The sequence below is a fragment of the Elaeis guineensis genome, chromosome 4 (assembly GCF_000442705.2).
Source record: "Elaeis guineensis isolate ETL-2024a chromosome 4, EG11, whole genome shotgun sequence".
Classification (NCBI taxonomy): domain Eukaryota; kingdom Viridiplantae; phylum Streptophyta; class Magnoliopsida; order Arecales; family Arecaceae; genus Elaeis; species Elaeis guineensis.
The window spans coordinates 93,138,704-93,165,638 of record NC_025996.2 but is presented as its reverse complement, the minus strand read 5'-3'; the positions used below and the strand labels follow the sequence as shown (position 1 = coordinate 93,165,638).

At 42.6% G+C, this 26,935-nt stretch overlaps 1 protein-coding gene across 5 annotated transcripts in view; it reads left to right on the top strand.

The window, feature by feature from the left end:
* Window positions 1-26,935, top strand: part of LOC105034955 (PH, RCC1 and FYVE domains-containing protein 1) — a 103,952-nt gene that overhangs the window by 37,079 nt on the left and 39,938 nt on the right. For 3 of the 5 annotated variants that reach the window (XM_010910313.4, XM_073256718.1, XM_073256719.1), the window contains exon 7: window positions 26,779-26,925. The exons of 1 other annotated variant lie outside the window; for it this stretch is intronic. In XM_010910313.4, coding sequence (XP_010908615.2) covers window positions 26,779-26,925 — 147 coding nt within the window. Of the gene's footprint in view, window positions 1-12,394; window positions 12,536-26,778; window positions 26,926-26,935 lie in introns of those variants that run through there. One more of the 5 variants, XR_012141018.1, reaches the window with a different exon arrangement.

Genomic DNA, 26,935 nt, shown 5'->3' with positions numbered 1-26,935 from the left:
CTGGAGTTGAACCCCTTTTTATACATGAGTACCATGAATATAAGGTATATACATGATAGGCATATTGATATAAGTTATACGATACATGTGATAAATACAGAAGTATGTACAATGTATATGACACCCTTTAATGTACATATGCTAAATAGATGAGACCCATATAAGGCATGGACATGGTTCTTATAGTGGGCAAAGCTTTCAATATCAAGATGATATTCCATATTTATATAACGACACCCCTGAAACTCAAGGTGGATCAAACATTGAGAGTTTAGATAATAAGAATTGATCATGCCAAAGAGCATGAGGCTTTGTAACCTTGAGGGGACAAAAGGCAAGGCTAGCATTCCCACAAGATAGTTATGTTGTACAAAATGGCAATAAACCTCTATCTCTGTGTTTTTAGTATGTGCATGGAAGAATGGGTTATTGGTAATCTTTACTGCACTTTTGTTGTCATAATAAAGAGGAATAGGCATAGAGATAGAAACCCCTATATCACCAAGAAGATGTTGAAGCCAAATAATCTCTGAGGCAGTGGTAGACATTGCTTTCTACTCAAATTCAAACCAGACCTAGAGATAATGTCTTGTTTCTTGGATCACCAAGAGACATGAGAATCACTGAGGAAGACATGATACGCAGCAGTAGACCGCTGATCAGTAGGATCGTGTGCCTGATTAGTACCAAAGTAAGCATGGAGCTGCTGTGAGGAAGAACATTGGAAGACAACTTGAGTCATGGTGCCTTACAGGTATCTTAATATCTGGAGTGTAGTCTAGTGAATAGTAGGTGATTTCACAAACTGACACACATGAATGATGTAAGCAATATCTGGTCATGAAATTATAAGCAGGAGTACCAACTCTCCATAGTGACCTGGACTTTCCAATGGCTCGCCATTTCAGGTGTCAATTTTTCATTAATTTGCATAGGAGTATTGCTGATGTCATTATCTATTAATGCTGATCTAACAGTAAGATTAGCCATGTACTGTGCTGAAAGAACAAATGACTACAGGGCTATATGCAACTTCAATACCTAAAGGGTATTTGAGCAGTCCAAGATCTTTTCATCTCAAATTGTTGTCAAAGGTGAGTCTTGACAGATTGAATATGAGCCGAGTCATCACCAGAAATCAAGGATATCCTTACGGACCTGAAGTGTACCAACCCAAACTATCATGATATCAGGTCAGTAAGACACTTTGGATTGGTAAAGGGCTTGAATTGGCCTGAACCGAGTGGAGTCTGCCTGTTCCTCTTAGATCAAAATGGTTCAGGGTAGTTCCAACCCCTTACCACCCAATAATAGAGGGGAGAGGAGAAGGCCATGTGTCTTTAGAGAATGTAGCAGTTATTTGGGTTGTAAATTCAGAGAAGAGGGATTTTTTGCCGATTTTGAGCCTAAATCCAAGAAAAATCATGTAAAATCCTGTTCCTTCTTTTCTTTCCTCTGTTTTATTCATTTTAATGGATAAAATAGGCTGAAAATTGGTAAAATAAAGGGAACATGTCAAAATTGTGTTTTGGTATGATTTCATGATATGCCATGGATCTAAAGATGATCTGCATATTGAAGAAGGAATCATGATTTTTATTTAATCATATATTTTTAAATAAAAACATTTTTTTAGACTAAAAGTAATAATAATAATAAATAAAATAATATTCAAAAATAAAAAATGGTAGCATGTTTGGGGAATGCATGCTACTTGTTATCTTATCTTGAGAGCAATTTGTGGAGATTTATAGGACCCAAGTAGGGATCTATATTAATCTGAACTCAAATTATTTTTTATATATTTATAATTCAATTTTAATTTATTATTTGAAAAAAATTTAAAAGTTATAAAAATATGAAAAGTGGATATTTTGTATAGATAATATAGACATGTTGTCCTAGTTAATTTAACTATTTTTTGTAAAACAAAATAAATTATCTAGACTTTAAGTATTTAATTATTTAAATAATTATTAGCTCAACTAAAATCATGAAAAATGTGTATTTGTAACTGGGGCATATTTTCTAGGATGGTATGTATAGTTTTTACATAATATTATAAATTATCACATATATTAAGTGAAGGTAAATCATAAATTTCACTAATTTATCTAATATATATATATATGTGTGTGTGTGTGTGTGTATTAAGAAGTTTAGATTCACTTTATGTAATTTATGGTGATGAATGAGATGGGCTATGGCATTTGTTCATCAAACATGTAGAAATGGACTCAAGGAGAAGGATATTACATCGGATAGGTGTATGGTATTATGGTTTCGAGCCAAGGCCATTAAAGGTGCAGGTGGTGTAGTGAGGAGTAGGAGGGAAAGGTGATGATCAAGGTTCAGCATCTTAGTATCGGATCTTATACTCGTACCATCCTATTATTGTGTCTATACATTGAAATGGTCTCCTATACCAGATCTTATACTCGTACCATCCTATTATTGTGTCTATACATTGAAATGGTCTCCTATACCACGTAGTAGTTCGATGCTAGTCTGATACGATACAATCGGTATGCATCAATCTTGACCAATATGACAAACATTGGTGATGATATTGAAGTAGCATTTGGTTGGTGGTTACATCATATAGTTACATATAAGAAATATCCATAAGAGGCTTGATAATTGATGAAGAAGCATTTTTATGACTTTGAGAGGGCAAGAAAAAAAGTGCAGAGAAACAAAGTAGAGGTTGATTGTCGGATAGTTAAGCCACCACCATATTACTCTAGGGATCCGCAAAACTATGAACCATCAGATCTAGATAATATGTAGGAGGCTCAGATTCATGTTGCCATACAGGATAGTTTAAATGATCGGTAACGGAGGGAGGAGGTTGCCAAGCATGGTATAATTTGAGTCCTGCAGAGTGTAAAGGAGTTTTTTTTTTGGGTCTACTGGGACAAATCTAGACTATAGGAGGAGACAATGAATGAGAGAGGTTGGTAAAGATGGCAGTTAGATTGCATCTATATTTGGGACCTTCACTAGAAGGAAGGGAAACAAGTTTAGATATTTACTAATAGGGATCACCATCCATGACTTGGATACATGCACCTTTCCCAGCAAAGACTCGAAGTAGCAGAGGACTGATTCTATGCTTCTCAAGGATAGGGAAAAAGCAACCAACAAAGTTATTGTTTTGTGGTCCTATTTCAACCACATCCCTACAAATGTTGTAGGCATTACCTTCTCCCATTCTTCTATCAGCTCCATCCGGAGAGTCAGACAAGGCATCAATTTTTTGGGACCAAAGGATATCTATGGTGAGCTATTAGATGATAATAGATAACAGCTAGACAGATGGATAGCATCATACTCGGGCAAGTGGGGTACTTATGGTGTGACATTGATATGGGCTGGTTGGATGGGGCTCAATGGGCAAAACATTGTCAGTGTTTTGATGTATGGTGATGAGAAGAAATTCTTTTATAAGTTAATGCTTTTGACAAGGTGCACGATGCCCAGTACATCTTAAGCTTGATGGGGCAGGCAGGTGATCAGATAGGGAGCAGCATATCATGTAGGTGGTTAATGGTAATGAATAGGGACAGCAATGGGTAGGGTACCCACAAATTTTTGCCCTACCCATATGCAAATCTAACTACCCGAACCTATCCCAAACTCAATTACAAAATTAACCAAAGAGCCCAAACCCATCCAATTTAAAATTGGTATACCTGCCAGATACCCAAACCCACCCAAGAGAATGAAATGAAAAGAAAAGGAAACAGAAAAAAATGATGAAGCTATGTGGAAAAAGGTCTTACCTTCGAATTTTTTCTGTTGTTTTTTTTCCATGATTTTTCTTGGTTTTCCCCCAGTTTTTCCTCTATTTTTTCGTACTCTGGAGTCTCCATCAGGTGGGAGGCTTGGAGCCTTTCAATCAAAAATCCCGCAAATCACATAAAATATCATGCTTCTACCAAGATTGAGCTCTCAAAACCTCAAGGGACCAACTCACACCATCACAACTCCCACAAAATCCCATATGCCAGAAGAAAAAAGCCTCAATGGGAACCTAAGAAACCCCTCCCATCTCCCTCAAGTGCTCTCCTTTCCCACAGATCTCCAAACAAAGAGAATGAAATGAAAAAAAATAAGGGAAAAAAATTGATCAATCCATGTGGGAAAAGGTCTCACCTTCCGATTTTTTCTGCTTTTTCTTTTTTTCCTTGATTTTTCCATTGTTTATCGGTGGTTTTCCCTCTATGTTTCTATCCTCAAAAGTCTCAATTGGGTGGGAGGCTTGGAGTGGTCGAATAAAGAAGCTTAGACATTGGCGAGGGCTCTATATTGGTATTTATATATAAGCAAGTTCGGATAGCGGGTACCCGAGGGGCAAATCCCAAACCTATCTCAAACCTGGTCGGATTTTAATTGTGAATCTCAAACCCATCAAATTCTATAAGGTATGCTAAACGGGTCCTATTAGGGTTTGGGGTCGGGTACTAAGAAATACTTGCCTGACTGCCATTCCTAGTAATTAACTACAGTATGAAGGTTGCTAGGAGTATTCTAATGATCAGGAGGCCATACATTTTCTGAACCTCTTGTGTTGCCTGCTATGTTGAACTGATGCTGATGCATATTGGTAGGATCCATAAGGTAAAGTAGGTGGTAGAGATAGCCCAAACCATCACAAATTTCTTATATAACCACATATAGGTGTTGGCTTTGATGAGGAGGCAGACAAGGGTAATATACTAGGACCAACAGTCATCTGCTTTGCTATGCTATATTGCACTTGATAATCTCACTGAGAAGAAGGCAGGTTTGCATCAGGTATTCATGAGTGTCATGGAAAGAGAGTAAATATGCCCTTAGTGGCACAACAAGGAATCATGTGGACGGATTAGTGGCAAGCCAATAGTTTCAACAAGGAATCATGTGGACGGATTAGTGGCAAGCCAATAGTTTTGGAAGCGGACTGAGAGTATAATGAAGATATATACACCATTTTATCGAGTAGGACCGTAAATAGCAAGAAGTTCTTTCAAATGGGTATCTTGTATCATATGATGATTATTGCCAAGGCCAAGATAAGGCAAGTGAATCTAAAGTATGCGGATGACATATTGATATCATTGAGGAGAGGTGGGTTTACTAGATGGGTAGGGAGTTGCATCTAGCATGCAAACCAAGTGTGTTTTTTAATACTTGTTAGTTCTTATAAAATATAATCATGCAATCATTTGTTTGATAACTAAATCAATTGTATATCTTGGCAGCCTGCTACCTCAATCCAAAGTTTCAATATAGTGTCCCAGGAATGGACATGGATGAAGAACCATTGAATGCCAAGTGCAATATCATTTACAGGATGGAGCTTGATGCAGTCATTATTGCTAGATGTCCAGAGGCAAGTTAAATAATGGGAATTAGGAAGAATGCTTTATCAATTCTAGAAGATATATAATGCTATACATTGTGTGTGTTTCATAGGGTAAAGCTGTTATAAAGGACTCCAACAGCTTTGGTGAGAAGGCAGCTATGGAATGCATAGATAATATGAATATAGGTATTTTGGACACCAATACTAAAATATTTTATGATAAATAGTGTCTCGTATCCAAGCTACTTAATTGCATTTGTAGTTGAACTTGAATGGTTGTTTTATTTGGCATGTCATCTAGAAGTCTCAAGAGGTTAGCAATTCTGATCTTCTCACAGACGGTCTCATTTAGTGGTTTTTTTTGAGTGCAACCAAACAAGCTTCTCCTAAATTCGTAGCAAATAGAGCTACTACCTAATACAAAATACACTAAATGACTTGGTATATGTGCAATACAATCTATGTCTCAAATTGAAGTGCATCCAAGAGGGATGAAGTATGATGATCCACCACATAATGATTTTATATATGATGACAAGGTTCCCATGGTTGCTTAGCTTGAGGGTTAGAAGCAGCAGTTAGAGCTTAATAAGCTAATGTTACCTCTTTGACTAGTTAGTATCATAGCAAAGGAGGTTGGGATGAATGCAAAGCAATGGGTAGAGTCTCCCATGCCACACTTATAAATCAAGTGATGCCTAGTAGCAGAGCAACCGTAGAGGTCAGGGGGAGCCGATCATGAACGTGAGGCTCTTTCCTAAGACATCCATCAAGAGATGATATGGAGATGCTAAGATGAGATCACCATGGTACTTGGTCCAATCAGGAAGGTAGGTCTAGTCAAGATGGTGGTTCTGGTCGAGTCACCCAACAAAGCTAAACGTGTAGGGATAGCCAGTGAAGGAATGCTGTTTCTCATAGCAATAAGAAATGAAAAAGGAAAGAAAGCTATAGATTCGTTGGAGAGAGGAGATCATCGAGCCCTTGGGTGAACAGTTTCCCAAATCATCTCACAATGTGAGTGAAGATGCTAATGATATTTCAAGCGATGATTCATGGAAAATTACAGTTCACTCATACCATGCAAGATATAGACCATGGTGCATGTCATAAGACATACGAATACATGATAACATATAGGAGATGGCCTCCTCGAAGTGGTTCATGACACGATATTTCTATAACTGATCATATAGCACATGGAGTAGGGTCTCTATTTGGATCCTCATCATATACGAGATCTTGTTCTGCACAATTGGGGTATAACTCATATGGATATCCTATTTTTGAGATACCATATTCAAGTTGCTCCTGCCCTCATAGTTTTAGGTAGATTATGGACTAGATTTCGTTGCTGCTGTTAAAGGAAGAAAATATATTTTTCATATTTTTTTTAGTCTCTCAAAAAGGCTTTTATAGGCTATTTGATACAACGTACTTGGACATATTACTAGATACAATGTACTTGGATACATACTAAATATGGTGAGGCTACTAGATACAATGTACTTGGACACATTACTAGATACAATATATTTGGATACATATCAAATATGGTGAGGCTAATTCTAACACTCCCCTCAAGCTGGAGCATATACATCAACTAAGCCCAGCTTGGAACATATAGTAGAAAATCTAGTAGAGTTGAGAGCTTTGGTGAAGATATCTGCGAGTTGATCTGCTGAACTTGTGAAGGATCTCATAATCTTGCCATTCAAAGCAGCTTCTCAAATAAGGTGGCAGTCCACCTCTATATGCTTAGTTCGCTCATGAAAGGATGGATTACTAACAATAAAAATCTCTGCTTGATTGTCATAATACATAATCATAGGCTTTGTATAGATAGCCCCCAAATCCTCTATAAAGGACTTAATCCACATATTTCCTAGGGAATATGGGCCATTGCTATGTACTCTGCCTCTGCACTCGATCTGGCCACCACATTTTGCTTCTTGCTTCTTTATTTGACTATGTTTCCTCCAATATATGGGCCATTGCTCCAAAGGTCGAGCGCTGATCATCCACAGATCTTGCATAATCTGCATCAGAGTAGGCCTCGATGTCAAGATGTCCAGATTTCTTGAAAAGTAGTCTTTTTCTTAGAGAGTCTTTTATATAATGGAGAATTCTAAGGGCTACTTCCCAATGTTCTCTTTTTGGCTTGTGCATATACTGGCTAACCAGTCCAACTGCAAAAGAAATATCTGTTCGTGTAATGGTGAGGTATATCAATTTTCAACCAATCGATGGTACTAAGCTGGATCTGGGAAATCCTCATCATTTTCAGAGGGGTTGTCGTGACTGGTAACCATGGGGATACAGACAGGCTTATAGCCAAGAAGTCCGATTTTTGCTAATAAGTCAAGTGCATATTTTCTTTGAGAAAGACTAATCCCATCAGTACAGTAAGCAATCTCAAGACCTAAGAAGTACCTTGGCCTGTCAAAATCTTTGATAATAAAATGAGATTGAATATGTTGTTTGACTTCAACTATGCCCTCGGTATCATCACCAGTGAGGAGGATATCATCCATATAAACATAAGTACAACAATTCTTCGTGAATTTTTTTGAACAAAGATCGAGTGATCAAGCTGTGAGCAATCGAGCCCTACACTGGCAACAACCTTTATGATCTGCTTCAGCTCATAGATGGCCTTCTTGAGCTTGCATAGCCGATTCTCCCACTGAGTAATATACCCAGGTGGTTGCTCCATATAAACATCCTCAAGAAGATCATCATAAAAAAATGCATTCTTGACATCCATCTGAATAATAGACCAATCTCGATTAACAGTAACAGAGAATACAGCTCGAACAAAATTCATTCGAGCCATAGGAGAAAAAGTCTTATAATAATTAATCCCGTAAGTTTGAGTAAACCCCTTGGCAACCAAGCGAGTCTTGTATCTGTCAATAGACCCATCCGGTAGGTGTTTTATGGTAAATACTCATTTGCATGCAACAGACTGAACACCCACAGGAGGGGGCACAAGCTCCCAAGTACCATAGTTGGTAAGAGCATTCATCTCTTCATCCATAGCGGCTTTCCAAGCGAGATCGGACAGTGCTTCCAAATAAGTCTTGGGAATAGACACTGAGGCTATAGACAAGGCAATATGCCAAAAAAGGAGCTGAAATGGTTTAGGGAGACACAATTAGCAATAAGTGCATGGTACATGTACGTTTGCGCTTGCACTTGCACTTGCGTAGAGCAATAGGAAGATTAAGATCAGATACCTCAGGGTCCGGATCCGGAGCCGGAGAAGGCAGATTGGACTGAACATGAGTTGTAGGTTTCTGGCGGTGTCGATAAACCTGCAAAACAGGAGCTGCTGGCAATGTCTCTGAGGGCTGCTCAGGATCCGAAGAAGGGACAACTTGTAGTGATGGAGTTGGTGTAGGTAGAGGTCCAGACGAGGGTACCAATGGAGTCCTGGAAGGAGAAAAGAATGAGATAGACTCAAAAAAAGTAATATCAGCAGAAACAAAGTGATGCCGGGTAATTGGATCATAACACCTATATCCCTTTTGTGTGTGGGAGTAACTCAAGAAAACACACTTAACAGACCGAGGGGATAGTTTGTCAATTTCAAGGCCAAGCAAGGGAACGAAGCAGACAGCCAAACACCCGAAGACTTAGTGGAAACAGAGACTTGTTGGATAAAGACAAGAGAAGGGTGTCTGACCAACAATAACAGAAGATGGGAGACGATTAACAAGATAGCAAGCAGTAAGAATAGCATCCCCCCTATATTTTTTGGGCACATGCATCTGAAATATCAAGGTGCAGGCCATATTCAGGAGGGCGCGATTCTTACATTTAGTGACCCCATTCTGCTGAGACGTATATGCACAGGACGCCTGATGAATAATATCATTAGAAGCACAGAATTTTTTAAACAAAGAGCTTGCAAATTCTAAGGCATTATCCGTGCGAAGAGTCTTAATGGACATAGAAAATTGAGTCTTTATTTTCATATAGAATTCTTTGAATACACTAAAGACATCAGATCGACTCCGACGAAGATATACCTAAGTAACTCGAGAACAATCATCAATGAAGGTAACAAAGTAGTGAAACTCAAAACGGGATGACACGGGAGTCGAACCTCAGATGTCCGAATGAATAATCTCAAAAGGAGTATTACTCCGACTATGGACACTAGAAGGAAAAAACATATGATGCTGCTTGCCAAACTCACAAGCAGCACATGGCAAAGAGGACAAAGTAGAAGGAACATACACAAATTTACTCAATGACAAGATATCAGAATGGCCAAGTTTGCAATGCCAAAGAGATCCGAATCCTGAGGAGCAGTAGGAGAAGCAGCAACAGCGGTAGCAAGTTCCGCATCCAGATAGTTGAGACCCTGCAACTCATGTCCGCCACCAATCTGCTTCTCTGTCTGGAGATCCTGAAAGACATAATAGGAAGGAAAAAAATAACTAAACAGTCCAAAGAGCAGGTGAGGTGGCTTATGGATAGAAGACTAACAGGAAAATTAGAAACATGGAGAACTCTATCAAGAGGAGAGAAGAGGAGGCAACCACTAACCTCTCTCCTAGAACATGAGAAAAGGAGCCATCAGCAATAGATTCAGGAGGATGAGTAGAAGAAAGGGACAAAGTGAAAAATAGAGATCGATTACTTGTCATATGGGTGGAGGCACCAGAGTCTAGAAGCCAGGACTTATCATGGGCAGCAGCCGACACAGACTCAGAAGATGGAGATGCAAGGAATGAAGAGGCATGTGGCTACGATAATCTATCATACTCTACCTTAGTAAGTGTAATAATATCGTTCGTCGTCTCAAACATAAGGACAGTGCTAGTTGGAGCAACAACAGCCGGTTTATTGGTTTACCAAACTTCTACCAGCACCGCTTAGAAGGATGGTTAGTACGAGTGCAGTGAATACATGGAGGAAATTGTGACCATGGCCCCGATCACGTCCTCCAGAAGCAGCATGAGCAGACTAATCAACAAGTGTAGAAGAAAATTTAGAAGCAGCTGTGGTAGTAGATATTTGGAGCACACAGCAAGGGCACCAGTCAATGATGGGACAGCAAAGTCAGATAAGAGAGATTGCCGAACATAACTGAGAGTTGAGACTATCATTCAATCCGGAGAGAAATTTGGCTACAAAGAATTCCTCACGTTGTTGCTTCAAGATTGTCACATCAGTAGTAATGGGATGATAAATAGTCAATTCATCCCACTTGCCTTTAAATGCAGTAAGTAGTCATTGACAGAGCGCCCATCTTGACAAAGATTAAAGATCTGCTCATATAGGACATAAACATGGCTAATTTCTTCTCATGCCCATATATCTCCTTGAGAGCATCCTACGTATCTTTTGCAGTAAATAGAAATATAATATTGGCACTTACTGAGGATTCACAACTATTCAAAAGCCAAGTGATAACTGCGTAGTCATCATCCTGCCACTTATCTACAGTTTTAGTTGCCGTCTCGCCATTAGAAGATTTGGAGGAAGAGGAGATATCAGGAGAGGCGTCGGTGAGATATTTCAACTCATGTTGAGAACCAACAAAGAAGTGGAAGGCCTGAGCCCAGAGGACATAATTAGCACCATTCAACTTGATAATGGTACCTAAAGGAATGGATTTCGGACTTTCAAAGATGACGCACATAGATCCGAGGATAACAATGGCAGCATACAAGAAAGAGTCGTCCTGATCACAGCATAAATAAGAGGAGGATCAGGGAATCTACACCATGATTAGGGCCAAAATAGTATAGCAAACCCGGAGGCTGTGGGAAGGAGAGGAAGATGGCCAAGGCTTTGCTCTGATACCATGTTGAAGGAAGAGAATATATTTTTTATATTTCTTTCAGCCTCTCGAAGGGCCTTTATAGGCTATTGGATACAATGTATTTTGACACATTACTAGATACAATATACTTGGACACATAATAAATATGGTGAGGCAACTAGATGCAATGTACTAGGACACATTACTAGATACAATGTACTTGGACACATACCAAATATGGTGAGGCTAATTCTGACTGCTGCAATCTTTCCTTAGATGCCGGTGGGATGGCCAATCCAATTACAAACAAAGGATTATTGTTAGGGTGGCTATCTAGGCGGCTTAAATTATTGGAAGTAGGGGTGGGTATGGTATCTGGGTTGTAGTCATATCTAAGGTCCTGATTATGAACGAGATCCGAATATCTATGAGTAGCATAAACACTCCACGATGCACTAGTTGTCAATATATATTTTATAATTTAAATCAAGTTGATATATGTATTTTCAAGATTAAAAATACCCATTACTATCTTTAATATTAAAATTGCATCCATTAAGTAGTCATACTATCTCTCAATATTAATATAACATAAAATAATATTAGAATACCCTTGAAATCACAATCTAAATATCCATAAATCTTAAAATAATCTTGAAAAATTCAAAAAAAAAGAAAAGCAAAAAATGTTGTTTCGGTATTGTACTGATAAGCATCTAGTTATTGAGTGTTCGTACAATATGGTTCCATGTTGTACTTTACTGGTACGATGCCTAGTACCAACACTATGGACATTGCCAGAAACAATCATGCTATCAACATAAAATATAAGAATGGTCTGCCGTGGTGCTTAGGTTTGTATAAACTTTGCATGGTCATGCCATGGGAAAAAAAACAATAGCTAAAACAGTAGCTTTAAATTTCTCAAATCAAGTATGGGGAGCTTGTTTGAGACCATGGCATGATGAAGCAAAGATATATGACCAAGTGGATACAGAAGACCTGTTGGTGGCTGCATAGAAATTTCCTCCTAAAGATCATCATTAAGGAACAAATTCGTTACATCAAGTTGTTAGATAGGCCATCCATGGACTACAGCTACAGATGCTATAGGAACACGCATTAATGTCACCTTAGCTAACGGGGGCAACCCCTACTCTGGAGTAAAGCCTCAAGCAACTAGGCAAGCCTTATAATGCTTGATAGAACCATCAGTAATAGGTCTTGATTTTATAATCTATTTTTGACTAATTGGCATTTTGCAGGGAGGCAAGGGCACAAGTTGCCAAGTATGAAGATGCTGCAATGCTGCAAGCTCCTCTGATATAGCATCCTGCCACTCAGGAAGGCTAGTAGCTTGGTGTTATGTTGCATGCTCCTGCTGACAGTGAATGGCTGCAAGAAAAGTATGATACTCTTAGATAAGAATGAGAGGCAACACAATCAAAACATTGCTTTATTTGACATACCTAAGTAGGATAAGGATGTTTTAAGGGGGCAAGAGAACAGTGTTAGAAAACGCTATGGTTTCATACGTGTAGTTTAAAATTTTTCTAAAACTTGCGCAGTGAAAATAAATAAATTAAAATATTTTTAATTTAAAAACACGTACTAGATCTAATCTGAAAACCATACTTAGGATCTTGACACGAACATGCCACCTTGATCTGAAATCTGAAAAAGAAAACAATCGTTAATAAAATAAAGTTGGAGATCAGATCTCCATATCTTTGGATCCTGCGGATGTCCGGGGTTCCGATCGTAGCCACGCACGCATCCGACCTCTGCTGGTATCCACACGAAAATGCCTGATCAGAGCACCGAGATCACCGGTGTGCTAGCACCTTGCAGATCTCGCTCTTCAGCCTTGGATTTATATCTCTTCTTCTAGATCTCGAAGAAAAAGATCGCTGCACGAACTCCTTTGCGCAGGTCCGACGGGATCTGAATCAGATCACCAAAAAGGAAAGAAGAATCTTTTTTTTTTCTTCTTCTCTCTTTTTCTCTCTGAGATCTGATCACCATCAGATCTTAGGCGTGGAAGTGAAGGGAAGAAAGAAGGGGAGGCATTGAAGACAACCCACACGGCAAGAAGAACCCTCTTTTCTTACACGCATGCTCTACCCTTCACGTTGTGTTTTTCTGCACACAAACAAAAATTCAATGCTCAAACCCTTCTTAACGCCTTAATAGATCTAATCTTATTTGATCTTAGGCATTCATATCAAAAAGAAGGGATGAGATGCTTTGAGATAAGGGAAGAAAGAAAAAAAAGATGTCTCACGCACAAAACTAGCGCATGCCCACCTTTTTCTATTTTTTTGTTGCATAAAAAAAATATTCCATGCCCTATTCTAATCAGATTAGAATATTTTCTTGATAAGGCATCTATTTAAATTAAATTTGGATAGTTGTCTTAAGGTGAGAGAGTCCGAAGGATGTTGGTGCCCCTCTACTCTTCATGCGCGCAAGAAGAAAACAGGACGCATCTCTACGCGTGCCCTCCCCTTCTTTGCATGAAATCTGAAGAGAGTCCCAGAGAATCTGGACTCTCCGAGTCATGGTTCATCTGGTTCAAGTTTGGTCTCAATTGGATTCAAATCGAGTCCGAATCGAGTCGAATTCGAAAGGCTGTCAAGCCTGATCCAATCAAGCTTGAAATCCAAATCTAATTTGGATAATTGAATCTAATTAACATTAAATTAAATTAAGTCTAATTAAATTAAATTTGATTTAAATTAATTAGGACTGAATCCATAATTTAATCAGTCCCAATAAATTACAATATTTGCAATTAAGTCTTTACGCTAACAATTAGTAGTTGTCAAAACTGTAACGCTTACAAATTAGCAGTTTCTAAAATTCAAACTATCAATCTAATTGATAATTCGAATATGATCCAATCAATTGATCAGGTCATGCTCTTTTTGTGTGTGATCCTTCAAGTTCTATTTTGTCTGGTAGTGAGACATATCGTAATCTCCATCATAGTATCACTAAAATTTCTTTCGATGGGTTGAAATAATTTCAACTCACATCAACAAGGATCGTTGATCTGAAAACGATCCTAGTGAGTTCTCACGATCCACCAGTGATGCTTAGCAGCATGTAGTGGCAATCCAGCAGAACAGAAAAGATGAATCTTTAGATGCAGTTGTCATGTGATACAATCCCTCTATCGTGAGTCCCGACTAGATGGAGATCATAAAAAATTCGTCAAACTCCATCGTCAGTCATATACCAGATTGGCTTGACTCGAGTACATATGTAAATTTTATGGAAACTCTTTTTCAGTATTCACTTTTACTCTGATCAGAGATTTTCTGAACTCAGTCTTACGAATACTTCTCTTTTTCTACCAAAGTCGATAGATTTCATCTAGGTGCATCCTACTCCAAACAACGAATTTGAACCTATAATAGCCAACATACACAGCAAGGATCCGAATAGCTAGGGATCAAGAAAACGTGTAGTCAAAGTAGCCTTTCTGCGAATAGCCAACACACCATAGGTCAAAGAATCAGCCACACCACTGCAGCATCGAGAAAATCACTGACAAGTGAGTAGACATCCAAATAATTTTTCATATTGGTCACGCTCAGCGCAAGTTGATCTCTAACAATCACCTGCACTCACCCCAATGTCTCTACACTGCAGACTCGAGATTTATCTGCCTTAAAGGGAGTGATTCGTGCACCGATCTTGAATGGATTGATCACTGTCCTCCGTGACGATCCTTCGATTGGAAATATTTAAAAATTAACCACTAATGATATATGTTTCAAATTCTCAACATCTTGAGAATGTATAAAATCATTTTTATTAATTTTTAGGACAAATCATGGACACATGACATGATTGGTTAAAAGACTGTCCGTCAAGTACAAAACATGCTCTAGAGAAAAGTATATGTCAGCCAAGATTGGTTTTTAGGGCACACATCTAATAAATTTTCATTTGTACTAAAGCCAATTTGTCATATACCTGAGCTCTATCTTCTGAAGACAGATTCGATGTTTAGCTGGCTAAGTGATTCGGGCCCACTACATTCTATGTGGAGTTTACTCTCTGTACCTCCATATATTTTTACTAGAGGTAATCGCCTATATCCTTGCTTTATGTGTATGGACATCTGGTGAGATCTTGGCTCTTTAGTGAGGGCTATGGACCATTATCTTTGCAGTATAATGTCATAGCATCTAATGGTATGACAGCCAGTTTCATAACTATCATAAGAACCAGAACGCATCCTACACATCTATAGTATATTCAGCTTTCATTGGTCAATTGTCTGGAATCCTTCCAGCATACCGAACCAACATAACTCAAGAATACATGCTGATGTAGATATTCTATCATCAACATCATTGTATCCTTTCACTCTTAGCTCTAACCCTTCAAAGATGAGAAATAATCTCTTAGTGCTTCTCAAGTATTTAGGGATATTTTTTACATCAATCCAATACTCCCAGCTTAGATTCGATTAATATTTGCTCGTGACTTTCACAGCAAGATATATCAAGTCGAGTACACAGCATGGCATACACCTATGCCCAAGAGGATAACGGATCTCTCTTGGAGGTTTCAATGCTAAACCCTTTTAGCACCTCTTCTATGTATTTGTCTGTGAAAACCAAACATCTTTTTAGGATCTATCTTTATAAACCTTTATTTACAGAATACAGGATGTTTGACCTAGGTCTTTGATAAGAAAATTTTATATGTAATCACATCATAACTGATGTCAGTATGGGATCCTCTCACTGATCTTCATGTAACTATGTGATTCCTCCTTATTTTTGATGAAATCAAACAACAATTCTAACTCCAAGATTTTAGCTTAAATCCATAAATGGATTTTCGCAGTGTGATCTCTATCACTGGAAGTGCAATTCATAGGCCACTATAAATAGATATCTTTCAAAGATATCAATTTAGTAAGGCTATTTACACATCCATTTGTTGGGGTCGATGTACAACATCGCCTCGTTGTAGGTTTCGGAATCATCCCTATGTTTTCAATCTCTCTTGAGAAATATTTTCTTTGAATCTTTTGTAAGAATACCAAGTATCTAAAGGATGGGAGATCCTACTAGATCTATGAGGTGGATGAGGTACTACATATACTGGCTCATTTTAAATAGGTTGTATAGGTCCTGTGACTCGTTGTTTAGAGACTCTTTTTTTGAGTTCATCCTCCCACTGTTTTCAAGAAAACGGTGTGATTGCTCACAATCACATTGTGAACTACTGGAAAGAGAAAGTGACATCTCAAACCTTTTTGGGATACCCCATAAACGAGCTCTCACAGACCTATCCTCTAACTTGTCCACCATATCATATCTCATATAGTGTGGTGAAATCAAATTTAGAGGGAATCTAATTTAAATTTCAGAAATTAAATTTTGTTCTTAAAGAAACAATAGTTGAACTAGTGATGTTCATGATAGACCGGATCATATCTCATACAGCACCTTTGCTCCTTACAAATATCTCGTTGAGCTGAGGTGTACAAGGAGAATTTCATTATGAAATTATGTCATTCTCTTTAGATAACCGACAAATTTTCTATTTGGTATTGTATCCTCAATCTGATCGAAGTATCTTTAAGATTTTTTCGATTTATCTTTTCTACTTCACATCTGAATTCTTTGAATCTTTCAAAGTCTTTCAGATTTGTATCTCACATACATATACCTATACCATGACTTGTTCATCAGTAAAAGTGATGAAGTAGCGATAATCTTCTAGTCTGGCTCATCAAATGGACCATGTACATTGTATGTGTACTAGGATAAGTATCTCAGCGGTCCACAAAGGACAGCTTGGTAATTAATCCTCAAAGAGATGATTCACAGACTAAATATGACTTAACAGTCAATGAGCCCAAAGGTCCATTTTCTCTAATCGGCAAATCATTTCTTCTCATATATGATCTAACCAAAAGAACTATCTATATACTTCAGATTATTTGATTCTGGATCTCTCAAACCCAATAGCATTTACTATTTGCTCAAATAAGCTCACAAATGCATCACCATGCAAATGATAAAGAACTGAATCCAAAACGGTAATCACTGAGGTTAGGTGCCTACGGTCGCAGTGCAACTTTTGTGCCATTGCCGACTCAAAAAAGTCACTTCACCTTCCTTCAGTCCTCTTCTTTAGACCATTAAAGTACGTAATATGCACTAGAGTCTAATAAAAAAAAATCGTAAAATCAGATTTAAGCAATTCGACATACCATCCAAAGATATGTAAATATTTTTTTAAGTTCTCCAGGTATGTACCTCTGAACTTTTCAAGGTCCCTTAGTTACCAATATATTGACCAATTCAGTTAAGGTGCTATAATATTTATTCATATAATAGTTTCATAGACTATCCGTATGAATCGGAGATGCAGGATCAAATCCATTAGCAATTTCTTATGCATGATCATGTCGAGCTTTTCAAGCTCTTCAATATATTTGATCATCGATCATAGACAAACTGTCCATCATGCATCTCATGTATTGTGCGACTCTGATCATCTCACAACTATTGCAGATAAATCAGCATGTTATTGGCAGTCTACATGTCTTTATGCATATATTAGGTTTCATCAACTATGAAGTTCAAGTTATAGCACCTAACCTAATTGTCAATGTCCAATCATTTGTCAAGTATAGCTTGTTGACATGAATTGGACAAGTTGATGACATTGGATTAATCTGGTCAAAAATATGACTTAATTTCTAAAAGCTAAAAACTATTCTTAGATTTTTGAGTCAGAATATATAATTGATTTCGATTAAGTGATTGATATCTTGGATTCGAGCTAGAAGATTGGAAGCTGACAGAATTGGTCATAGAGAGTAAAGATTTAATTAGATAATTGTACTTGTAATAGTTTGTTTTAGGGATTTTAAAAACAAACGCTCCTACTAATTTTTTGAGTCTCACACTCTTCGGGTGGAGAAACGGAAACCCTAACGCAATAAGTGGTTCTAGTGGGTGCTGCGGTCCCATCGATGTACGGCATCTCATCTAACAGTTATTGGTGACACGTATATCAATGCGTGGATAATTTTTTATCCAGATGCTTTTCCTAGCATGTTGTAGCGATTTGATCTCTAAGTCCTGTGGCCTCGCCTAACAGTTATTGGCACATTTCTTAGTTAAGTCCGATCCACCATTCATCAGTAAGTGCAAAGCCGTCATTGGGTCCCTCACCTAACAATTATTGGGCCCAATCCCATCTTTACCCTGAGGCATTTAATGTCAATAGAGTGGTTGTGTCTTTCTGATGCAACTGAACCACTGTAACTAATCGAGAATGATCAATGTCGAAAAAAGCACCCACATCTCTACAATGGTGGAAGACCAGGACACTTAATATTTAGTAAGGAGATTTAGGTTCAGGTCTTCTCTAATTAGTCACATATATCTGATGTAATGACTAATCTGGTTTGATTCAGCATATTTTATGTCTGACCAATTTAATCAGCATGGGTGAACTCGGGTCAACAAGTAACCTAATACAAAATATAATCTCCCAAAATGGCCAGGTAAGTGAAGATGAGTGAGAGTCCCCCGTTACTTTTCTTAGACACCAACGAATTGGTCAGGTCAGACAACGGAATCAATTAAAGAACCACCATCTAATATTTGCCTTAGACATCAAATTGGTTGATTAGAATCAATTAGGTTAACCTACAAACTCGGGCTCGAACCATTGAGTCAAATTCGATCCTGACTTAATCAATTCACATCACATGCGAATCAATTTGACCAACTACAACTAAATTCAATTTTGAGCCCCTTTGCCCTAATCCCAACCAACTCTTGATTAGGTTTGATCAACTTCTCAAAATCGGAAAGGATTCTAACCTCATCTAATCAATGATTCAAGTTGTAGTTGTCTCTAAACCTAATTTGTTCAACCCATACCCGAAGCCTATATTTTATACATTGAAATTTAGATCTTAAATTCATAATTTTAGATCTTATAATTTCAAATCTTAATTCTCAATTAAGTGCATTATGTACATGGATTTAAGTTTAGAAGCTCAGAGTCCGGTCCTTGTAGGAGTTCGGGTGAGTTCTACCTGCAACAGGAGTTTAGGGCGGAAGTCCAGCTCCCATAGGAGCTCGGACGAAGTCTACCTGCAGTCGGAGTTCGGGGAAGGAGTTCGACTCCCGTAGGAGCTCGAACGAAGGCAACCTGCAGCCGGAGTTCTGGGAAGAAGTCTGGCTCCCGTAGGAGCCCGGACAAAGGCTGTCTGCAGTTGGAGTTCTGGGAAGAAGTCTGGCTCCCGTAGGAGCCCGGACGGAGTCTAGAAGGTGGTCGACCATCGTAGACACCTGGATGGAGTCCGTCCGTCATGGAGAATCTGGTCAACACTGGTAGGGGTTTATCCGTCGGCAGAACTCGGGAACGTTGCGGAGACTCAGCCGCCGGAGAGGTTCGGAAAGATGTCGTCAAAGGTCGGACGTCGGTGGAATCCCTGGAGGGTCACTCTTGACACGAACTTCGGCTGGGGGGTATTTTATACCCAACACCAATCCCCCTACTTTCGAGTTCGAGTTTCGAATAAAGGAAGTACAGAGAAATTTTCGCAGCCGAAGTTGCTCCCTTGAATCCCGTACACGACCGCCCTCGAAAATCCTGGCATTTAATGCACGCGTGCCGGAGTCTTTTCAAATCAGGGCGATCCGAAGAGACCTTTCGGAATTCCCGCTGGAGCGTAATCCCAAGCGCCACACCATAATGGTCCCGCCAGCAGTCAGCCCTACGCCACGGTGAGTGGGACACATGGCGGGCATTGGTCGACCTAGGGATATCCGCCATCATAACTGCGCCAGGCCCCATCGCTTATTTAAATCCTTTCCATCCCTCCAGGGACTTCATTTCGCCTGAGAGTCCAGACGACGCCTTTCTTCTACCTGAGAGTTTAGTCACCCATCGACGCCCTTTTCGATCCCAAGCATTCTTCGTGCCAATCTTCGCCATCTCTGTCAGCTCGCCGTCGCCTTCAGTCTTCTGAGCCCTTTTGAGGAGTTCTCCCGTCGGGGCTTCTGCTCCGGAGGTCAATCTCGAGAGGATGCTACGGATCGAGAGGAGTAGGAGGGGGGAAACGGTGGCCTGCAAGTTCGGTGGGTGCCGAACTGCCATTGAGGGTTACCACAGCTTCAAAGGAGGCTCGAGGGAGAATTCCTTCAGCAATAAGGATTTAATAACGGAACCAGCCGGTGAGCGCATCCTGCCCGAGAATTTTGAGGTAGTTGAACGGGGCGACACCGGTAAAGGGGGTAAAGTTGCCGTCATAAGCTGTGGCGGGTTTCTTGACGTTGTCAGGGTCGAGGGACCAGAGACGGTCGGCACTGACGGCGGGATAGTAGAACTTGTTGTGGGGGCGGTAGAAGTAGCGCATGTCGACCTCGCCGAAGTACCTAGTATGGCGGTTGTCGGGGAGCACACGGTGGTGGTGCATGCCTCCGGCGTCATCGCGGCCTCCAGGGTACTTCCGGTTCTTCCCGATACAGGTCGTCGTTGCCGCCACTATCGCTATTGCCGTCCCTCGAATTCTATCCCCCCTTTTCCCCCTAGGGTTGGGGTTTCGGCAATGGAGCGAAACGAGGCGGGGGGCGAGAGCCGATGGATTTATCACACGCACTGGGAAATACTGCTTGTCCGCGCTTTGCGTCAAATTGTCTCCTGTCGAACTCCTTTCATTCACTATTGTCATCGTTGTATTCTCCCCTTCTTTTTTTTTTTTTTTTTTGGTCCGATGCCGACGTTACCTGGAGGTTCCTGGTCATCGCCACGTCAGCTTGCTTTTCTTGTCATCTTTCTTCTTCAGCCCAAGGGCTCTGTAATGCATACTTTAGTTAATGACATGAGAAGGAAATTTTTCGTTACCTCTTTTACTCACGTGTTAAATTGTCGCTTGCCGAGCTTCTTTCGGCTTTTGCCTTGCTTGATGTCGATGTTGGCTGAAAGTTCCTTATTCATCTTTGTATTAGGTCGTCATTACCGAATTTCTTGTGTTTTTTGATTTGTTCGACGTCGACATCGTCCGAAGGTTCCTAGCCGTTGCCGCGTTGGTTCGTCTTTTCATTCGTGGCCATAGATCTCTCTTTCTCTTTCTCCTTCTTCGCGGAGATGAGGTCCTTTGTGTCTTTGGTATAGTTTGGCCTCCATTTTTTGCTGGTGTAGTCCGCCGCTCTTCCTTCGCATCTCCCTCCTTTTAAGCAGGGGTTCTCCTTAGCCTTTTACGGGGTCGCGGTAGCGTAGAAGGGCCGTTGAGAAGGTTTTCTTCTTTCTTATCAGGTTTCGAATGGCCGGACCTTAGTTGGTGTCAGAACGAGGTTCTTCCCCTATTTCTGATGTAGTCGATTTCAGCTCAGGTTAGGACGAGGTTCTTCCCCTATTCTTAACAGGGTTGTGGGGGCACATATGAGCGTCGCAGGGCCTCTCCCTCCATCCGGTCTAAGAGTAATCGGGCCTTCGACTTTGCTCATGTTAGGACGAGGTCCTCCTCCTATCCCTAACAGGGCTGTGGGGGCACATAAGGGTGTTGTAGGGCCTCTCTCCCCATCCAGTCTAAGAGTAACCGGGCCTTCGACTTTGCTCATGTTAGGGCGAGGTCCTCATCCTGTCCCTAACAGGGCTGTGGGGGCACATAAGGGCGTTGTAGGGCCTCTCTCCCCATCCGGTCTAAGAGTAACCGGGCCTTCGACTTTACTCATGTTAGGGCGAGGTCCTCCTCCTGTCTCTAACAGGACTGTGGGGGCATATATGGGCGTCGCAGGGCCTCTCCCCCCATTCGGTCTAAGCGTAACCGGGCCTTCGACTTTGCTGATGTTAGGGCGAGGTCCTCCTGTCCCTAACAGGGCTGTGGGGGCACATAAGGGCGTTGTAGGGCCTCTCCCCCCATCCGGTCTAAGAGTAACCGGACCTTCGACTTTGCTCATGTTAGGGCGAGGTCCTCCTCCTGTCCCTAACAGGGCTGTGGGGGCACATAAGGGCATTTTAGGGCCTCTCCCCCCATCCGGTCTAAGAGTAACCGGGCCTTCGACTTTGCTCATGTTAGGGCGAGGTCCTCCTGTCCCTAACAGGGCTGTGGGGGCACATAAGGATGTTGTAGGGCCTCTCCCCCCATCCGGTCTAACAGTAACCGGACCTTCGACTTTGCTCATGTTAGGGCGAGGTCCTCCTCCTGTCCCTAATAGGGCTGTGGGGGCACATATGGGCGTCGCAGGGCCTCTCCCCCCATCTGGTCTAAGCGTAACCGGGCCTTCGACTTTGCTCATGTTAGGGCGAGGTCCTCCTCCTGTCCCTAACAGGGCTGTAGGGGCACATAAGGGCGTTGTAGGGCCTCTCCCCCCATCCGGTCTAAGAGTAACCGGACCTTCGACTTTGCTCATGTTAGGGCGAGGTCCTCCTGTCCCTAACAGGGCTGTGGGGGCACATAAGGGCGTTGTAGGGCCTCTCCCCCCATCCGGTCTAAAGAGTAATCGGACCTTCGACTTTGCTCATGTTAGGGCGAGGTCCTCCTCCTGTCCCTAACAGGGCTGTGGGGGCACATAAGGGCGTTGTAGGGCCTCTCCCCCCATCCGGTCTAAGAGTAACCGGGGCTTCGACTTTGCTCATGTTAGGACGAGGTTCTCCTCCTGTCCCTGACATGGCGGTGGGGGCACGTAAGGGCGTTGTAGAGCCTCTCCCCCCATCCGGTCTAAAGATAATCGGACTGTCGACTTTGCCCATATTAGGTGTCGTTTTTGTTGTCTGAGGGGTTATCCCCCGTCATTACAAGTCCATGCCAAAAGGGGAAGATGTGCAAGTCTGGAAGGAATCTTGATTTAAAGCGAAGTCGTTCGCAATATATTTACAGGTTTTTCAAATCTCAGGGCTGTAGAAGGTCTACTCCCCGTCAAGGTCCTCCAGAGACGGAGTTGATGATCCCAATTGGTGGCCGATCTTCGGGCTGCTCTTCCCTCCTCGGTGGCTCAGGTTGTGGCAGGGCCCTTGGCCGATCCTCTTTACCCTCAGACCGGCGTCGAATGAATCTGTCGAGCCGACCTCGTCTGATGAGCTCCTCGATCTCATCTCGGAGTTGAATGCATTCCTCTGTATCGTGGCCGTGGTCACGATGGTAGAGGCAGAACTTGTTAGGATTGCGCTTTCGGGGTGTGTGCGCATCCTTTCTGGCCTTGGGAGCTGCTCTCTGACTTCCATCAGTACCTGGATTTTCGACGCGTTGAGGGGGGCGTAGCTGCGGAATCTTCCTAGGGGGGAGCCCCGCCGAACCCTGCGCTCCGGGCTTCTCTGCCTGCGTGCTTGGGGAGGAGTCTGGGTGCGCCTGTGCCCGGGAGGAGCTCGAGAACGTGGCCGAGCTTCTCTCGGCCCTTTTTCGACAGCGGGCTTACTCGAGTCTCCCGCCTGCCGCTCTCTCGCGGTCTCCTCATCCTTTATCTTGAAGGCTTCTTCTGCTCGGGCGTACCCTTCGGCCCGAGCCAGCAAATCAGCAAAATTCCTGGGGTATTTCTTCTCCAGGGAGAATAGAAGGTCGTTCTTTTGAAGGCCGCCTTTCAGAGCGGCCATCGCGACCGATTGGTCCATGTTCCGGACCTCCAACACGGCGACATTGAAACTGTTGACGTAAGCCCGAATGGACTCCCCCTCCCTCTGCTTGATGTTGATGAGGGACTCCGAACCCCTTCGGGGATGCCGGCTGCTAACAAAATGAGCCGCAAACTGATGGCTCATCCGATCAAAGGTAAAGATGGTACCCGGCTTCAGCGCCGAGTACCAGTTTTTCGCGCTCCCTTCAAGGTGGATGGGAAAGCTCGACACAGGATGGCGTCTGGCGCGCCATGGAGTAACATCATTGTCCAGAAGGCCTTCAGGTGATCAACTGGGTCCGAAGTCCCGTCGTAGCTTTCAAATTGAGGGAGCTTGAAGTTTGGCGGGATCGGTTCCTGCATGATCATTTGAGAGAAGGGAGGGTCAGCACAAATGTCCTCACCGTAAGCGGGGGGAGCATGGCAGAGTTCTTCGATCCGACGGTTCATCTCCTGGAGCCTTCGATCCAGGAAACCCTCTCGACTACGGGTCTCGAAGATTTTTTGGCAGAATGGAGATAGAGATCTTCCAAGAGTAGAATCGTGATCTGACTAAGGGCTCTCCACCCTCGGATTCGTCTTTCCGAGAAAGATGGGGCGACTGGCCCAAGTGGCCCGTCCTACCGCGAATTTTGGAGTTCCAACGACGTTCTCTCCAGTCGCACTGACGCCTGCGGCTGTTGCTGCTGCTGCTGCTGCATAGCCTGTACCGCTTCAGTGAGGCCTCTGACCTGCTGAACCAGTAGGTCGAATTGCTCCGCGCCAACCACCGTTGCCGGGAGGAGCCTGGGAAACTGGAGGTGAGGCCGGAGCCTGAGATCTGGCCGCGGAGGCCGTGGATCGCCGGGTGGATGCTTTGCGGGGAGGCATCGGGCGAAGATCTGGTAGAGGAAGGAGAAGAGGATGTCGGAGAAGATAACCGGAGGCGGTCCCGTTGAGCGCTCCTTTAAGAACAAGGGTACTGCGAAGACACAGCCGCCCTTCCTCTAGCGCCAATCCTGTTGGTGTAAAAATCCGCCGGCGTCGGAGAAGCTGGAGTCAAGGGAGTCGCGGTCGCCGCCGGGACCTGCAAAGGAAGTCTAAACCGGAGTTGGGGGTGCTCCGGCAAGACCCTCCGACGCTCAAGTCAGTTCTCTGCCTCAACAAGAATGGAGTGCTCGAACGAAAATTTTAGTAGAGTTTTGAGATAGAAATTAGAGCTTAGAGAGTAACGTATCTGGGGTCCCCTCTTTTTATAGGTGGAGGGTGCAACAGACTGATAGCGACGTTTGTAACCGCCTGGCCGTGGGCCGTTCGGGGCCAGGAGGAGTTTGTTATGAAGAGTAGTGGAATGGAATCGTGTCCATCATCGTGGCCTGCCATGTGGAGCCCGTTGCGGGGAGTGGAGCAGCGTCCGTTGTCGCGACTTGCCAGAGAGTGGAGGAGCCGCGCGGAATCCGCCGCAGGAAGTGGAGCAGAGTCGTTTCCGTTATTGTGGCCTGTCAGGGAGTGGAGGAGCCGTGCGGTATCCGTCGCAGGAAGTGGAGCAGAGTCGTGGCCATTATTGTGGCCTGCCAGAGAGTTCAGGCCTATTGGCCGAAGCTCGGTTGAAGTGCCTGGGGGAGAGAAGTAGCTATCCATCTGAGAGGAGCTCGGATGCTGCTGGCGAACCTTCTACCGTCGGGTGCCTTGGGCGTTAATACTGCAGGCGAGGGCCACTTTCTGTAGGAGCTCGGTCAGAGACTTTCCGCAGACGAAGTTCGGTTTCGCGTAGAATTTGGCAGAGGGTCGACCGGCAGTGGATGTCGGATGGCACTGGAGAGGTTCATCCGCAGGAGGGGTCCAGCTGCTGGATTCCGTGGGTCGTAGGAGTTCGCCCGGAATCTGTCCGCTACAGAAGTTTGGTCGGAGTCCGATCTCCGTAGAAGCCCGGACGGGGATCATTTGTCGAGGAATCTCGGCCGAAGCCTGTCTGCAATAGAAATCTGAAAGGAATTCGTCCACAATGGAAGCTCGGGTGAAGGCTTACAGTGGGAATCTGGCGCGGACCGCTCGTAGTAGAAATTTGAAGTAGATCGTTTGTAGCAGAAGCTCGGAGTGGATCGCTTGCAGTAGAAGCTCGGAGTCTGGCCCTTGTAGGAGTTCGGGTGAGGTCTACCTGCAACAGGAGTTCAGGGCGGAAGTCCGGCTCCCGTAGGAGCTCGGACGAAGTCTACCTGCAATCGGAGTTCGGGGAAGGAGTTCGACTCCCGTAGGAGCCCGGACGAAGGCAACCTGCAGCCGGAGTTCTGGGAAGAAGTCTGGCTCCCGTAGGAGCCCGGACGAAGGCTGCCTGCAGTTGGAGTTCTGGAAAGAAGTCTGGCTCCCGTAGGAGCCCGGACGGAGTCTAGAAGGTGGTCGACCACCGTAGACACCTGGATGGAGTCCGTCCGTCGCGGAGAATCCGGTCAACACTGGTGGGGGTTTATCCGTCGGCAGAACTCGGGAACGTTGCGGAGACTCGGCCGCCGGAGAGGTTCGGAAAGATGTCGCCGAAGGTCGGACGTCGGTGGCATCCCTGGAGGGTCACTCTTGACACGAACTTCGGCTGGAGGATATTTTATACCCAACAAGTCCTATATTAGTTATATATTGGATAGATCTTGGGTACTTATATCGGCCAAAGAACCCAAATAATACCTTTGAACTAATCTTTTTGTGCAAGATCTTGGATTGTTATTGTTGTGTAACTAATTCTACAAGTAACAATGTTGAGTGGTGTCCATTTTCCTTGATGTATGATTCCCGTGATTATCTTCTTCCCTTTTGTTCATGCTTTCAACCGGCATCAAAACTATGAAGAACTTTAGTAATGACCAATAAGTTTATCCAAATGTGCTTGATAATTAAGATTCAAAAAGCTGAATGTTATTGATAGTTTATAAGCTCACTTGCCCACCCATACATTTGGAGTTTGTTCTCTTGCACTTTGCATCGATTAACTATTTATCAGTTAGGTGCACATTTTTTACATATCTGAAGATGAATACCTTTTGATTTAACTTCTCATGCTCTTGATACAGGCAATGTTCCTTACACAACAATGTCAAAATAGAAATCGGAAGCTCCAACATTATAAATGTAAAATCGAGGAAACTTGGTCACTTGCAAGGGATGAAGCTGCAAAATGCAAAGCAGCAAAAGATGTAATTAAAGTTCTGACAAATCAGGTGCAAGCAT